The 18,380-nt window shown below is 37.2% G+C and overlaps 1 protein-coding gene across 3 annotated transcripts in view; it reads left to right on the forward strand.

Annotated features, from left to right (window-relative positions):
* The first annotated feature begins 1,455 nt into the window (after window positions 1–1,455).
* The window catches only part of Scin (scinderin), an 819,415-nt gene continuing 802,490 nt past the window's right edge, over window positions 1,456–18,380 (forward strand). For all 3 annotated transcript variants that reach the window (XR_004514640.1, XM_033756972.1, XM_010643372.2), the window contains exon 1: window positions 1,456–1,634. Coding sequence is in view for 2 of the 3 variants with exons in the window: in XM_033756972.1 (XP_033612863.1) it covers window positions 1,592–1,634 (43 nt within the window). In the remaining variant the exon portion in view is untranslated. The remainder of the gene's footprint in view (window positions 1,635–18,380) is intronic.

Raw genomic sequence — 18,380 nt, forward strand, 5'->3', positions numbered from 1 at the left:
TATACACACATACATAATTTGAATTTTTTGAAACTTTAACTGTGCTGTTAACTTTGGAAAAAGTTATCCCAATTTACTCTGTTGAGTTGGCCTTGTACAGAAATTAACAGCCATATTGGTCTAGAAATGTTAATTTTTTTACCAATTTGTACAGGAGTAACACACTGTATTACTTATGTAAGGTCATATCTTTGTGGGTTTGATTATAGAAACTAATAAAGTATTCTCTAAATAATGAAAAAAATAATAATATAAGGCTATAAGAGCAAGAAGCAATTTAAATATGTTCAGGGACCATTTTCATCTTCAGAATTAAGAATTATTTTAATTTTACATCATTGCCCTTTCTCTTTTACTTTCCTTTTTAGTTTTATTTTAGGATTCCTTATTTTTAATGTTCAAACAGAGATTTCTTTAACTGAAATACCAAATAGTTTCTCTGGTGTGAAAAACTATAATAATACACAGGATCCTAATGAGATAATTAATAATGTGAAATAGGAAGTAAAGGGATAAAGGTGTAGGGAAAGTGGGAAGGGTGGGGAAAGGTAATAAGGGAGAGGAAAAAATATGAGAAACTGAAAAAATGGAAACAAAGTGTTTGTAAATGGGGAGGGGAGGAAGGGGTGAAGGGAGGGCAGGGACAAGGGGAAAAAATGAGAATCAAGACCTATTATGTAAAGGTACAGAATCCCAATGATAAATATAACTGTATTGTATACCTAGATTGTACCAATAAACTCAATAAAAAAAATGAGAATCAAGACCTATCATGTAAAGGTACAGGATCCCCAAAATGAATGTAACTGTATTGTATACCTAGATTTTACCAATGAACTCAATAAAAAGAAAAAAAAACAGGTCACTGCTGAATTTCTTGTCTGTCCTAATATGGCTTCTGTGTAGATACCAATTACTGACAGGTGATGAATAGGAGATACTCAGTTCCAACCCAATTTTAGCAAAGTCCCAGTGGCCTAGTAAATCTGCTGCATGCCCAGTGAGTTTGACACTGTCTCCACAGCTGTTGAGAAACAGCCCCCCACACTGTTTTCCAGGGCACTTTAGCACAGACTTTTAAAATTAATTATCATCGATAGAATGAAAGTTGTTCCAGGCTTTAAGAGTAAAGCTCCTCCCTTTTCTCTTGAAATGCAAACAGTGGATTACCTAGAAGTTTAATTTTCTTTTCATAATCCAAAGATAGTTGTTGGTATGATAGAGTGAGGCTTGAACATTTGGAGAAACGTTTTTCTAAATCACCCCTGCCCCTACATTTGGGAGCCTGCAAGCAATTCAGTGACTTACACTCAAGTAAGAAAAGTAGGCAGAAATGCTCTGATACAGTCATAAAAAGTAACGGGAGCCTACGCTTCTATCATGGCTCAAAGTCCATCCCAGGCAAAGGTGGTTGCTTTGTAAATTCTGGTGTCTCAGCAGAACAAGACTGTCAATTTGGCATACAGATACGCTCTTGCAGCAAGTATTATTAAATTGCCATTTCAAAAACAACAGTGAAACGTAATACATTTGCTTTCACCGACTTCCTGTGTCTCCTGTTCCTTCAGTGACACAGGAGGTGAGTGCTGTGATGTGTGCAGAAATCACGTGGAAGAAAATGCATGAAGACTTGGGTGAGTAGCCAAAAAATGTAGTATTTGTCATTGAATACTTATATTAACTCTTTAGAATTACCACTCAGTTGCTGCTTTAAATGAAATGTTCTTTATCCTCTAAGAGCTCTAATGTCATAGGAACTTTAAATAAAGTTTATGTATAGTACTCAAGCCGTTTGAAGTGAAGTCTGAAGGAATCCAGGTCCTTGATGAAATATTTTCCCAAAATTTTAACGAATTCTGGAAAACTACCAGTAGCCACGCAGCAATTCTCTTTCTCAGAAACCGTCAGTGCTCCTCACAGCCTCACAATATTTATTATTACAGAGCATTTTGCCTGACTTCCTGCAGCCAGAATCTGCGTATCCTCGCCCCAGGGCTCTCTGTGGCAGGTGATGCCACCCACAGCAGGTCACAAGTGCTCCCCAGGGGTTAAACTCCTTCCACACTGAGCTGGTTTCTTTAGCTTTCCTGTTTGTTTTGCCCGCAAACATTCTTACTTTGTTTACAGAGAATCACCTCTAGATTTACTGGAATTCTGAACCCAAGTCCTCGAAGGCAGCATAACCAATCCCTGGACCCCCAGCCTCGCTCTGTGGCTTTGGGCAGGTGCTCAGCCAGCGTCTCCTCGGTGCTTCGCCTGTATAGTGCCCATAAGCAGGGCTGTCCTTACACACAGGGCGGCCAGTGTGAGTCCTGCGGAGCTCTCCAGCTTCCCAGGCCCTTTATTCACGTGCTGTGCTCCTCCTCCACCTCTGAGGGATTAGTGGGCGGAGTTAGGGCTTGGGTTTGACCCCCTGGCTTCAAATTCTAAATAATCCACCTGGAATTGTGTGATCCTGGATGATTTGCTTAACTTTTTGGAGACTGTTCTCTCAGAGTTTGTGGAATTACAGGAGATGACGTATATAAACTACTGACATTTGTAGCTCCTTGATTCAACTGGATTAGTGAGAATGTGGTTGGTGTCCGTTAGACCAACGCGACGTTCTGAGAAATGCATTGTTAGGTGGACTCCATAGAACATAGTTACACAAACCTAGCCTACCACACAGCTAGGATATAGGGTGTATAATAGCTCTTTGCTCCTAGAGCCAGGATGGACAGAATAACAGATTGAATCAAGCGCAAATGAAGATGGTGAAGAAAGACGGCGAACACCTTACACGGTCCTTTGTTAGCTCGTGAATATTCCTCTCTGCTCACGTACAAGCACTCTTCTGATTTGTTCTTCTCCAATCACTACAGTTCTCCCACTAACAGAGAGACTTCATGAAAGCAGGGGTTTGTATCATATGTGTGAGAAGCTGGTGGACAATGAGGGCTCAGGAAGTAGCTGTTCAGTGAATGACTTCCGTGGGAGTCAGAACACTGCATTAAGCACAAATGACCTAGTCACCGGTTCCCACTGCTAGGGGCCCATGAGATCAAAGTCATCTACTAGCGCTGGCCGGGGACTAACTGTGACGTCTCAGGTTAATGAGAACTCACTGTGATTTCTAGGTAAGAACTCATTTTGATTTCAAAATTCATATTTCTGTGGAGCAGAATCGTCTTCTATTTTGTACCTGTCATGCATGTTGATTTCTTGGATCCAAACACATTGAGAAGAGCAAATAGAGGGCTTGGGGATTTGACTCAGTAGTTCCACTGCCTGCCTTGCAAGCACCAGGTTCCGAGTTTGATCCCTGGTATCCCCCTAAAAAAAGAATAGCAAATAGAATCTTTCTACAGCTTCACTTCATTTAGCAAAGTATTTTGTTTTCCTTGTTCATTGCTTTTAAAATGGAAATGCCATCCCATCAAGTAAGAAATGAAAAATTTTGGGAAAATGCTTGCATTTAAAACTGGTAAGTTCAACTCTTCTCATCAGAGCCACATAAATATCAGCACAGCCTTAAGGTTACCAAGAACATTAATGATTAACTGCTCAAGGCCGCATGCCGTAAATGGTCCACATTAACATAAAACTGCGATTTCTGTGTCTGATACCTTGCAGATAATTCAGAAGGGTCGTGCTTTAAACTTCTGGTTACAAGTCTCTCTTTATGTATTGTTTGTGAGTTTTGAATTGCAAGATGACTGAGTGCAGTATTAAACTATGGCATCGTTGAATTTTAGGGAAAATGTCTTACACTTAGTTTATAGGGAACAGTAAAAGCCAAGATAATTCACAGGTGTTTACGAGATAGTAAGGACTTTGCTCCATCAAAGTATAATTTTCAGAATGTTAAAAAAAAAAGACTTTCAAGAGCATTAGTTGAAAATGAACTCTTCTGAATTATATCTATTAAATCGCTAGAGTGAGTACATGGCAGAGATTTTCTGACTGTTGAATAAAGAAATCAGAAAATAGCTAAGATGGTTAAAAGATCATTTGAGTTCTGTGCATTTAAACACAAGCTTAAAAAATATCTCAGGAAGAGTCCTAGGTTATTAACAAAACTGATTAATAGTGAGCCGTGAGTCACACGGGGCTGCATTCCTCTACACCAGCACCGTCCACCTAAGTTGAAATACAATTTAGGCCATAGAGGTCATTTACAATTTTTTAGTAGGCACATGGAAAAAGAAAAATAATTTCAACAATAAACAATATAATCCAAGATAGCAAGAATATTATTTTAACATGTAATAAAGCAAATTGTGAGATACTCTGCATTTTTAATTTTTATTCTAAGCCTCCCAAGACTGCTGCTCATTTTGCATTTTACGGCACACCTCAGTTCCAACAATCGAGCGCGGAGTCACTGCGTGTGGCTCCCATACCATGTGCTTTCAGATAATTAAATTCTTCCCCAGAGCCCAGGATGATATGGAAAGGTCATGCTGTACTTCTTTGGCCTTATTTCAAGTTTTGGGTTTTTTTTTCTTAACTTTTCCAGCCAAGAGCCTTAGTCTTTTTGACTGGACCCCAAGATATTAAGAATAGCAAAGATTCTTTGTGCAGCTTTGCTTCATTTAATAAAAAATACACACACCTTTAAAGGCAAGGTTTCACTGTGTAACCCATGCTGGCCTTGAGCTGGCATTCCTCCTGCCTCGGCCTCCTGAATGCTCAGGTTACAGGTGTGCACCACCACACCTGGAAATACATGTGTTTTGTAAATAAAGTTATTTTAAAGATATTTTTACCAGTCATATATGGATGGTTAATCTTTTAGCTTAATTTTTAACCATAAATTATAATCGATCTCTTCTAGTAGTATTCATCATAGCACAGATAACTAATATATAATAGAGAATTATTATAAGCCAGCCTCAACCTTTTTATAGTTACCATTTAATTTAATCGTCACAAAATCTTTTAAAGATAAATTTTCTATATCAGAGATAAAAAGGTAAGAAAGTTTCCATATTTTACAAAGGCAATAAAAGGACTGAAAAAAAAAAAAAAAACCAAACCCCACCAGACTTCGTAACTACAAAGCTTGATCTATTATCAGCTATACTATGTACAGAAAACTTCAAAATGAACTCTGTGAGCCCAGATGCATTAAATAACTAAACATTTATATGCAAATAAAAAGTAAGGACGTGTCATATGAACACATGTATTTACATTCTTTATTTACACTGGACATGTTTTTTCTATTTTCTAGAGCAAACAGGAAGAATCTACATCCAAAAAAAAATCTTACAGATAAATACAGGAGCACACTATTTCATCAAATGTTAAACCATCACTTTGGCTGGGGATTTGGCTCAGTGGTTCCACTGCGTGCCTTGCAAGCACAAGGTCCTGAGTTCGATCCCCGGTAACAACCACAACAAAAAAAGTTAAAAGATTACCAAGGGAGAGAAGTTCTGATTCTAATTTTTTTCAGCTTTAATTGAGTTTATTGTTACATTTTAAGGATATTAACAACCACAACAAAAAAAGTTAAAAGATTACCAAGGGAGAGAAGTTCTGATTCTAATTTTTTCAGCTTTAATTGAGTTTATTGTTACATTTTAAGGATGCAGTACAGTTACATTCATTACTAGGATCTTGTACCTTACATGACAGGTCTTGGTTCTCATTTTTTCCCCTTATCCCTGCCCTCCCTTCACCCCCTTCTCCCCTCCAATTTTTTTCTTGTGCAATAAAATTCAGCACTTGTGTCATCTCTGAGTGATACTTCATTGGTTTGCCTTGTGTACTGGTCTTATTCTTGATAGATGGAAAGCAGAAAGGAGTAATTCTGATTCTAGTGATAAAAAAATAAAAATTTGAAGCCACTAAGTTGAAAAGAAAATAGAAATAAAGCCAGGAAAGTTTCCTCACTTAATGATTTTGAAAGGTAGAAATGTTTACAAAGAAATGCAGCTGGAATGTGGCCTCATAACAAAGACTGACATTTTCCCTTTTTTGTAATTTTTTTTTTTTTTTTCAGTACCAGAGATCAAACTCAGGACCTTTTGCTTGCAAGGCAGGCACAGTGCCATTGAGCAAAATCCCCAGCCCCACTTCAATTCTTTAAAAGTAGGGATTAATGTTGTCCCTTGGATTTGGAGTAGGGATTAACTATGAAATTTTCCTTGTCTGGTATTTTCTAAAAGAGAAGTTGTTCAATTAGTAATTCAATATATTTAGTAGCTATGATTCTGTTAAAGTTGTTATTCATCTTTTATCAGTTTTGTCACTTTTTACTTTTGAGTTAATTACCCATTTGATTTGGTTTTCTAATGTACTGGAATTAAAATATCTCCAAGAATGAGAGATAGGTGTTTGCTTGTTTGAAAGGACAAACTTTTCTTAAACAGTACCTACTTATTGCAAAAGTGTTTTTCTTTACTTAAACGATGTATTAGTACATGTTTGCAGTGCATAATGTTTGTGTCCATGTCAGGGAGTAGGCACATGTACTTAACATATCTTAAATCTTTTTATTCCCTTTTTTCCTCTGCCCCTCAGTCTCTAGATTCCCTTCATTTTCTTTTTTTTGTAGTTCGTGTTTATGACGCATAACAATTGCATTTACTGTGGACACTTGGGACATGTACCCGACCCATCTTAATTCTTTTTACGTCCCTTTTTCTTCCTGCCCACACCCTCCCTCTCTTGGTCCCCTTCCAATGTGCAAAAGATCTGTCTTCCTGTGTGCTTTTATCTATCTTTTATTTATACTTTGCATTTCTCATACAAGAGAAACCATGTGGGTTTTAAACTTGTGTGTCTGATTTCTTTCGCTTAATGTAATGTTTTCAAGGTGCATCCATTTCTTACACGACTCAAATTTATCCTTCTTTATAGCTGAACAGTATTCCATTCTGCACAGACACCACATTTTATTATCATGTGTCAGCTGAGGAACATACAGGCTGCTTCTAACACTTAGCTATTATGAATTGTGCTGCTATGAACATGGGTACACGTGGATCATTGCAATATGATGCCTTGGACTCTTTCAGGAAGATATCTGTTAGAACAGCTGGGAGGAATGGAATTTATACTTTTAGCGTTTTGAGGAATCTCCCCGTGGATATCCATAATTCCCACCAGCGTTGGAGGAGGACTCCTTTTTCACCAGCATTTATTATTTGATTTTCTGTTAATAGTCATTCTTCTTAGAGCAAGATGAAATCTCAGTGTTCTTTTAATTTGTGCTTCTCTAATGGCCAGTGATGTCGTGCAATTTTTTTTCATGTATTCACTGGTCACTTGTATTTCTTCTGAATGAATGGATACATTTTTTGATTGGGATTTTTATTTTGTGGGATCTCATTTTTTGGAGTTCTTTCCAGATTCTAGATATCAGTCCTCTGTCTGAGGAATAGCTGCCGAAACAATTTTCCCATTCTGTAGATTGTTTCTTCACTCTGTTGGGTGTTCCTTCTGCTGTGCATAAGTTTTTAATCCGATATAATCACATTTGTTGATTTCTTGTGCAGTCGGAGTTCTGTTCAGAAAGTCCTTGCCTACACCGATGACTTCAAGAGTTTTACCTATTTTATCTTTCAGCAGGTTATTGTTCCTCTTTTAATATTCAGGTCTTTGATCCATTTTGCTTTCGGTTTAATATGTGGTGAGATATATGGATCTAGCTTCAACCTTAGGCATGTGGATAGCCAGTTAGCCCCACCCCATTCACTAGCTAGGCTGTCTTTGCTCCCGTGTACGATTTTGGCTCTTTGTCACAGATCAGGTGGCTGAAAGTGTCAGGTTGACTCTATGTCCTCCACTCTGTTCCCTTGGTGCCCGCTCTGCTTTACCAAGCTGTTTTTATCATGGTAGCTTCCTTTGTGATTAGTTTTGTGTGAATCCTCTAAGCACAGCTCTGTTGGGAGCACCCTAACATGACCATGAATAGTACCGTTCAAGTTAAAGCACTGGTCTGTTCCTCTTCACTTTTTTAGAAATACAGCGCTGGCATCTGCTATGTGTATTGCATGAAAGTTGGAAAAGAGGGGAGGAAAGACGGGGGACAGGGAAAATAAGGAAGAGCAAAAAGAACAGATCTGGGAGGGCAGGAGCTTAATAAGAGAGAAGAAAGGAAAGAATGAGAGGGGAAAAATGAAGAGAACAGAATGCAGTGTGGGGGAAAAACTTGAGAAAAATTTAAAAACTAGAAAAAAGTAAAAACTAACGTTGATACAGAAGCAAGACTTGAAGATAAGGATGAGAAAAAGAGAAGAGGGAGCTAAAAGAAACAACAACAACTACTACAACAACCAGAATATATGTATATCTAAAAACCAAAATCCAGCGAGAACTCATAACCCTGGCAGGGACAAGGTACAATAAATCCCCCTGTGGCCACCATGCCATGAAGTCTGGGTGCCCACTCAGTTCCCTTCCTGCTTTAGTCTCAGTGTGTTTGCAACCTGGCTGTAGCTATTTACCAGCCGGCCTGGGACTGGTGAGCATATCAGTTTCTTTGAGCCCACTTGCCTGATGCAAGCTGTGCTTAGGATGGTGGAAAACTGCAGTCTTTTGTCTCTGTCTCACTATCCAAGCACCTCAATTAATTTGAGAAAAGGAGGATGTGGAATTCTTTTCCTGACACCAAGCTTGCCTTCCCCTTTAGTTAGTTTCCTTGATGCCTGCTTTCCTTGATACTGAGCAAATGAATCTGTGTTCATGCTTCAGGGATTTTCCACCTAGTAGGTCACCAGAAGATGTCTGCTCCAGCCTATTCCATCTTTCCCTTTGCACTCAGATTCAGAACTGACCCTGCTTTCAGAGCTCACTTCTCCAGTCCTCAGAATCTGACTCAGTCCCCAAGATTGGTTTAAGGACACTTTCTCCCGTGAGTGTGACTCTGTCATTGTTCCCAATTTCCTGCTACCTCAAGTTTTCCTGATCCTTGTGGAAAGACAGGGAAGAGCACACTCTGGATCACCAGTTCAGCCTCACTCCCTCCTCTCTGTCTCCAGGGATGTGACCCATGGGTCGCTACTGGTGTACTTGGCACCATCCACCATCTGCCATGTTTAGTCTCTCTTAGAGCTGGGAAGGGTGGCCCTCTTGATTCCAGTGAGTGCTTGGGAGGAGCCACCAGGACACAGCATTCTCTGGTGTTTGGGAGATGAAGAGGGGAAAGGGCTGGTTTCACAAGAGTCTGTCCCAGGAGTCTGGCCTCCCAGATTTAGCTCCTCCCCTCAGGCTGTTAGGGCTCCTCTCAAAATGGTGGCTCCCCAGAGGGTGTGGGGAGCAGGAGATACAGTCCAGCTATAGCCTTGTCTCTTCCCTTTCCCCAAAATCTAGATGTTTGGTTTGATCTATACAAATCCTCTTTCTGTTTCTGGGTGTGATTGCTTCCCCCATTTCAGAGTGCCTATGTATTCAATGACTCTTCTCTGGGTATCTCTGATGTACCACATCCTCTAATCAGCCACATTGGATCCTCTCAGAAGTACATATAAAGTAGCACACAGTGCTTTCTTAGAGTGGTAATTCTTCGTTTCTTTCAAATACTTGTCTCTTGCAAGGGAAAAATTGATTGATATCTTAAATTGAATTTTTAGAAAATTTAGCATATTCCAGGCTCACATTAAAGGAAAATATTCTGTTATGTCTAAAGTGGTCACTTCTATTTTTGGAAATTTGACTATTATACATACTTAGATTTGTGAAAGAGTGATGAAAAATTTTTAAAGATTAAGAATGTAGACAAGTATCATCAGCCATCTGATCTTTGACAAAGGGGTCAAAAATATAGCTGGAGAAAAGAGAGGCTCTTTCACAAAGGGTGCTGGGACAACTGGCTATCCACATGCCGAAGGTTGAAACTAGATTGGTATCTCTCACTGTGTGCTAAACTAAAATCAAAATGGATCAAAGACCTAGATATAAAAACAGAAAAATGGAATCTGCTGGAAGATAAAATAGGTACAACTCTTGAAGACAGGCATGGACAAGGATTTCTGAACAGAACCTCAATTGCAGCAATAAATAACAAAACAGCAAAGAAACAAGAATGAAGAGACCACCTATGGAATGGAAAAAGATTATTGCCAGCTACTCCTTGGACAGAGGACATATTCACAATAGACAAATAATTAAAAAAAATGGAAGCCTCTGAAATAAAAGACCTAATCAGAGAATTGAGAAAGTTTTCAAAAATTAAAATCGTGTGAAAGAGATACATTTTCTCCAAGAGCAAGGGCACACAAATGGAACTGCCACCAACTTTTCCAGAGTTAGTGTTCAATCTTATAATTTTCTATTTTAAGTGATAAAAGTAAAAATTTAAAAGAAATCATGTTAATATGATATTAATTTTGTTTCAAATCATATATCCAAATATAACATTTGGAATATATCTAAAAATATTTAAAGTAATGATGTCAAAATAGAATTTTTCTTTATACTTTTATATATTTTCCAAAATTTATTCAATTTGTACAGTTACACAAGTCAATAAATACACCAAAATTGCTAATAAATAATGCTAATAAAGATCTAAACTCAGTTAAAATCCCCTCTCAAAAGTTAAGCTACATATTATCATTTTAAAACTTTTGTCCATGACAAAGGAGCCAACTATACTCACTGGAGGAAAGGGAGCCTCTTTAATAAATGGTGTTGGAAAAACTGGATTTCAACTTGCCAAAGACTAAAACTAGATCCCTATCTTTCACCATGTACTAACCTAAAATCCAAGTGGATTAAAGATCTAAATATTAAAACAGAAACACTAAACTTGTTGGAAGATAAGTTAAGCAGAACTCTTGAAGACATTGGCACAGGAAAAGACTTTATGAACAAATCCTCAGTAGCATGGGAACTAGCAGAAAGAATCAACAAGTGGGATCTCATTAAAAAGCTTCTGCACTGCAAAAGAAACCATCAACAGAATTAAGAGACAATCTACAATGTGGGAAAATTTTTTTACCAGGTACTCCTCAAAGGACAACTATCTAGAATATATATAAAAAACTCAAAAAAAAATAAAAGCAGACCCCCCCAATACAAAGACCCAATCCAAAAATGGGCAATTGAAATGAACAGACATTTCTCAGACAAAGAAGTAAATTAGCAAATAAATATATGAAAAAATGTTCAACATCACTGGTCATTGGAGAGATGCAGATGAAAACAACACTGAAATTCCATCTCACCCCAGAAAGAATGGCTTCTATCAAGAAATCAACCAAAGGCTGGGGATTTGGCTCAATGATTCCGCTGCCTTCCTTGCAAGCTCAAGGTCCTGAGTTTGATCCCTGGTACTGGGGTGGGGGTGGGGAAGAAGTCAACCAATAGCAAATGCTGATAGGGCTGTGGGGAGAAAGAAACCCTTCTCCATTCTTGGTGGGAGTGCAGACTGGTGCAACCACTGTGGAAATCAATGTGGAGATACCTCAAAGAACTAGTATTAGATGTCCCATTTGACCCAGTTATCCCTCCGCTGGGTATCTTTCCAAAAGAATTAAAAGAATCATGCCACAGTGATATGTGTACACCCATGTTTATAGTGGCACAGTTTGTAATAGCTAAAAATTGGAAAAAAATGCCCATCCACTGGAGACTGGATAAAGAAGATGTGGCTTTTCTATAAAATGGAGTACTACTTAGCCATAAAGGATGGGAAACTAGAGACACTGCTAAATGGATGCACATTGAGGCTATACTCTTAAGTGAAAGAAATAGGACACACTTAAGTAAATACCGAATAGTTTCTCTGGTGTGAAAAACTGAAAGTGTAAATAAGGTTCAAGTGGTATAATTGAGAGGGTAAAATAGAAAGAAAAAAGCTAAAAGAGAAGTGGGAAGGGGAGGGGAAAGTAAAAATCTTTAAAAATGGACAAAATGGAAACAAAGTCTTTGTAAATAGGGAAGGGAGGAGGGGGTGAAGGGAGGGCAGGGGTGTGGGGGAAAAAACAATAACCAAGACCTATCATATAAAGGTACAAGAGCCCAATGATGAATGTAACTGTATTGTTTTCTTTAAATGTACCAGTAAACTTCATGGGGGAAAAAATCACGCGCCGGGTGTGGTGGCACATGCCTGTAATCCCAGCACTTGGGAGGCTGAGGCAGGAGGATCGCTGTGAATTGGAGACCAGCCTGGGCTACATAGTGAGTTCCAGGTCAGTCTCAACTACATAGTAAGACCCTGTTTCAAAAAACCAAAAAACCAAAAAAACAAACCAACAAAAAAATCAAACTGCATGTATTTTCCTACATTTTTGCCTGACCTGCAAATATGAATATCTTCATATGTGGTAGACATTACACAATGTAACATTAAATTTTATTATTTTCAGAGGAGGATTAGCCAAACCAGAAGTTGCAGAAATTGTCTCGGTCAGAAGCTCTAAAAATAAAAACTTAAGAAGCTTCAATAGTCATTGGTATCTATTTGAAATAATTCCTGAATGGCTTATGAGTTCAGGGAATGCCAAAAATACCTAGAAGGGGAAGCTAAATGTGAAAATGATACCCCTACAGATTGCTTAATCCTGACCCATGTGGCAAGAAGTGTCACAGGAAGAGTTTCAGACCAGCCGTGAAGTCTCCACTTTCAGACCAAGTGATTGTGACACTGGGATTGTTCAGGTGGTGGTGGGCCATGTAGGGTTGGGCCTTAGTCATCCGAGTAATGATCAGGACCATTCACTGGACAATTTTGAGTGTGTTATCTACCACCTCACAATGGCCATCTTTGACTTTTTATTTAACTATGAAAAAAAATTTGTCTGTCTGTATAGATAAAACGAAAGCTATATAATTACAACCACCATATGTGAAAGCTTTTATATGAAGGTAAATGTCTAAAGAGAAATACAACTAAAACATTATTAGGAGACAACTCGGGGGAATATTTTTAAAGCTCGGTATAGGAAGGCTATCTTAATGAAGGAAAAAGCCCAGACACAGTTAACAGATTTGGAGGAAATATTTGTAAAACATATGAGATGAAGAGTTAATACTTGGAATATATGTAATTACCTAAAATCTAAGTAAACCACACAACAGATAAATGCATAAGTAGCATGAACATCAAAGTTACAAAATACTCAGAAGCAAACAAAAATATAAACAAATAGTTCAACTTCACTAGCAGCAAGCAAATGCAAATTAAAAGTAAAGGCAATACAATTTTAAAAATTTGGTTTGAAATAAATAAATGGGGAGCATGAAGTACTTGCTAAGGCCCAAGAAAATAGCTGTATTACACAGTTTTTAGGGGCATAAAATAATATGACATATTTTGAGAATATCTTGGAAATATCTATTAAAATGTGAATATAATGGTCTCTCACTTTCACCTCTCACAATCCTTTAAAAAAGAGTGATAGATACGCTTTTGTGTTTGTGCTGGTACAGGCCTGTAATAGCATTCAGGGAGGTTGAAGTAAGAGGATTGCAAATTTAAGCCTTTTCTGGGCAATTTTGCAAATAATGAGAACTTATCTTAAAATAAGAATTAAAAAGTTCTGGGCAGGTAGCTCAGTGTGAAAATTCTGGGGGTTCAGTTGCTAGTACTGAAAAAAAAAAAAAGAATAGTACTCATATGAAAACTTATGTATGGCAACCTGTACCTATGTTTTATTTGTAAAGTAAAACTATTTGGAAAGAAAATTTAAAAGTATACCAATCACAATCAGTGTAAGAGCGGGGCATTTGTATAATGTACTAGAAAGTCATTTTCAAAAAGAATTTATAAATATTAGTCTAAAAACAGTCTATAGTAAGTAAAAATTGCATGACAAATCCAACAGAGATGCCATTTTGCTGCGTATATGTAAGCACATGAATACATCTGTGTGAGTATTCATGTGTGCCTATGTGGAAATGTATGTATTTATGCCCATTATGTAAGTACACACATGCTTTGGGCTGTGTGTCTACCAGAGCACCTAATATTTACTGGGTCCCGACTTGTGACAGGCACTCTGCTTTGTCAATTGCATGAATTGACTGAAGGAACCTTCAGAATCAACCATCTCTATGGACTAGAGATTAGTATTCTCCCTTTTGGGCAATGTGCCCATGGGTGTGGTAGATGGAAATGATTTCATGCAATTGACCTCTGGAATCTGCACCTCTTAACCTTTCCATGAAGGTTCTCCTAGCAGGGTCAGCCTGAAGGTGGACAGCAGACGCAAGACCTGGTGAGTGGTGTCGAGCTCTGCAGACCCCAAGGTCCTCTGAGCCATCCCTGAACATTTGGAGGGTCCTTCCCACCCTGTAATTTAAAAACTGGAAGCCATTTCTTCTCCAGTAGCAAGCAGTTGAGTTCTAGCCTTGATCTCTAAATCAATAGCTCTGTGGAATCCAATGGAGGATCAGTGAATTAAAGACATTAAGGTTCTATTAGATAATAAATGCAGCTTTTGGGCAAAATGATAGACACAGGTTTTTTTTTTTGGTATCAAAACCATGCTAATAGTGATCTAATTCTGGGCATGGTGAGAATATTAATTATTCCAAATTTAAAGCAATAAGGACAATGGCCTACCTTGTACAATGGTCAGGTTGTACAAGAACAATGACCTATAGATGAACCAGTTCACATTCTTTAAAAAATTTAAAAATTTATATTAATACATATTTTCAGTACATAATCATTACATTCCTCCTGGGAGTTGGTACACGTATATAACACATCTTAATTCTTTCTATGTCCCTTATTTTGCCCCTTAATTTATTTATACTTTGGACTTCTCATACATGAAAAACCATATGATATTTAAAACTTGAATGTCTGATTTGTTTTACTTAACATCTATGGTCTCAAAGTGTGTCTGTTTTCCTACAAATGACTCAAACATATCCTTTTTCATAGCACAGTCCTACTCCCCTGTGTGTAAATACCACATTTTCTGTGCCTGTTCATCTGTGCTAGGCATGTGAGCCACTGCTCCATGTTTAGAAGGTCAAACAATTGTGTTAACAAGTGTAAAGGCTAAAGTCTTACCTGCTGCCTGTATTTCTCTTTGAGAAAGTTTTGAGAAATTGAAAAGCTTTGTCATGTAAGAAAAAAATAGTAAATGATGTCATTGTCAGGGTAAAAATTATCAAGTGTTTATTTTGTATTTTATTGTTTTCATTGAGTTTATTGGTATTTTTTTAAGATCAAGCATTTATTTTAGGGACAAAAAGTGATTTCTAAGGCTAATAATGCAAACCACCTGCAGGCTAACACTCAAAAGTGGCTTTCCAAGGAGAAAATTGTATTTTCAAGTGGTTTTCAGGACAAATTTCAGAATCTTTCAATTGTGCAACCACATGCTAGACTTCTGTCTCTTTCTTTCAAACAGGTAAGGTTCTAAAACTTTTTTTCTAAATAGTTATTATGTGCAACATTTCTATTTTTGCTGTGTATGAACATTAACTGAGAGCAATGAAACTAATTCTTATTAAGCACATTTTCTAAGTAATTTAGTTATTTTATGCATAATCCAATTTATTTTTTTCTTTTTATTGAGTTTATTGGTACAATCCAGGTATACAATACAGTTGCATTCATTATTGGAATCCTGTACCTTTACATAATAGGTCTTGGTTCTCATTTTTTCCCCTTGTCCCTGTCCTCCCTTCAGCCCCTCCTCCACTCCACATTTACAAACACTTTATTTCCATTTTTTCAGTTTCTCATATTTTTTCCTCTCCCTTATTACCTTTCCCCCACCCTTCCCACTTTCCCTACACCTTTAGCCCTTTACTTCCTATTTCACATTATTAATTATCTCATTAGGATCTTGTGTACTGTTATAGTTTTTCACACCAGAGAAACTATTTGGTATTTCAGTTAAAGAAATCTCTGTATGAACATTAAAAATAGGGAATCCTAAAATAAAACTAAAAAGGAAAGTAAAAGAGAAAAGCCAATGATGTAACATTAAAATACTCCTTAATTCTGAAGATGAAAATGGTCCCTGAACATATTTAAATTGCTTCCTGCTCTCGTAGTCTTATCTTATTCTTTTTTTTCATGATTTAGAGAATACTTTATTAGTTTCTGGAATCAAGCCCACGTAGATATGACCTTACATATTTAATATAGTACATTAACCCTGTACAAATGGAAAAAAAATAAAAATAAAAAATTAACATTTCTAGACCAATATGGCTGTCCATTTCTGTATAATGCCAACTCAACACAGTAAATTGGGATAACTTTTTCCAAAGTTGACAGCACCATTAAAGTTTCCCAAAATTCAAATTATATATATATATATATGTATATATATATTTATATTTATATAAAAAGACCAATAATAGCAGTATGCTATGCATCAATAAAGCAACAGCTTTTCCAGGTTCTGAACAAAATTGTAGACATTCAGCATACTCCATTAAAAAAACAAAAACAAAAAAACAAAGAAAATAATAACTAGAAAATAGCAAAGTTCTGTTGCTGTTGTAGTACCTGGCACCATTTTTTTTTTTTTTAGCATCTTAATCATCATCTGGAAAGAACATTCTAGAGTAACATCATTAAAAATAGCTCTGATAAAGCACAGTCACTACTATGTATCATAAAGCAGGTACAAGATATTTTACATTCACAGAGGTATGATACAGTACCGTCCTACATCAATAATACTAGAATCAGTCTCGATTTGAAATTTACTTTGTCTGCAAATAAGATTGCTACCCCTGCTTTTTTCTGGGCTCCTGTCACATGGAGAATTGTTTTCTATCCTTTCACTTTCAGTCTATGGGCTTCTTTTTGCACTAGGTGTGTCTCTTATATACAATATATTGTTGGATATTGCTTCTTATTCCATTCTGCCAGTCTATTTCTCTTGATTGGTGAGTTGAGGCCATTGACATAGATGGTTATAACTGATATGTACTGACTTATTATTGTCCTGTTATTGACCTTTGGTTGACTCTTTTTACTTTTTCACCTTCTCCTCTTAGTTTCTTGCCTTGCCTATTTGATTTGCTCTGTTGGACCTCATGGTGTTGTTACCTTCACTGTGTTTTTCTAGAATCTTGTTTAGAATTGCTTGTAATGCTGGTTTGGTATTCATGTAGTTTCTCAGGTGTTCTTTGTCGTGGAAGTATCTTACTTCCCCTTCCATTTTGAAAGAGAGTTTTGCAGGATACATCAGTCTAGGTTGGAGGTTGTTGTCTTTTAGTACTTGAAATGTCTCATTCCAGTCTCTCCTTGCCCTAAGGATTTGTGTTGAAAAGTCTGCTGTGATTTTGATGGGCTTTCCTTTGCACGTGATTTGTTTCTTTTCTCTTACTGCTTGTAGTATTTTGTTCTTCTGTTGGGTTTCTGAAATCTTAATTATTATATGTATAGGTGTAGATTTTTTTTTAATTGTGGCTAGTTGGGGTCCTATATGCCTCACTTATCTGTATGTCAAATTCCTCCCCTCTGATTGGGAAGTTTTCTGTCATTAATTCTGTGAACAGCTTTTTTAAGTCATTTGTATTTTCTCCTCTACTTCACAGATTTCTATCAGTCTTATGTTATTCTTCTTTGCATCATCTAGGCTTTGTTGGATCGATTTCTCATGATCCCCTAATGTTTTTAAGAGACCTCTCTTTTCATGGTCACTGACTGCAATCTTATCTTCTATATCTGAGAGTCTATCTTCACGTTCTTTTATTCTGTTGCATACACTTTCAATGGCATGTTTAATCTCCTGGATATCTGTTTGAATCTGTTTTATGGATTCCATTTCTTTCCTATGTTGGGCATTTATTTTTTCCATTTCTTTCTTATGCTGGGCCTTCATGGCTTCTATCATGGTCCTGAGCTCATGTATTTTTTTGTCCGTTTCTGCTCTAGAGTCTTGAATCATGACTTCCATTTTGCTCACTATCTCTATGGTTATCTGGGAAATTATTTCTGTTTTGAATTTTTCTGGAGCCTGATTGACCTGTTTTGTTACTTCTTGTGCTTTGAGTTCAGGGTGTCCTGGTGATTCACTATCAGCCTTTTCATCCTCATTTGCCCTACTGTTTGCCATTGGTGAACTGGAAGTCTGTCCTTGTGTCTTGCTTAAGTGTTTTCTCATTTTTATTTTTGTTTTCGGACTGTCCTTGGTTTATTCTCTGGGTTATCACCCAAATCTTCCGGATGTAGCTGTGCCCTAGCTTCTGGATCTCTAATGACCCCCCAGACATTCTCATCTTCATATTATCAGAGAAAACAGTTCATTAAATCAACCACAATGCTTTATCCCAACTGATACAATCAGTAGCACATTAAGATCAAGCACAACTTGGAAACTGACCACCCGTGGTATTCAGTAGTCTATCAACCTTAAGTCATTTGAATTAAATTGAAATCAAGAAGCAGTCCAGAACATGTTTGCAGTGAACAAAATTTCATAATAGTATATTTACCATTTAATGGCTCAGACAGA

Source organism: Fukomys damarensis, unplaced genomic scaffold, assembly GCF_012274545.1.
Source record: "Fukomys damarensis isolate Sample0158 unplaced genomic scaffold, DMR_v1.0_HiC HiC_scaffold_4, whole genome shotgun sequence".
Classification (NCBI taxonomy): Eukaryota; Metazoa; Chordata; class Mammalia; order Rodentia; family Bathyergidae; genus Fukomys; species Fukomys damarensis.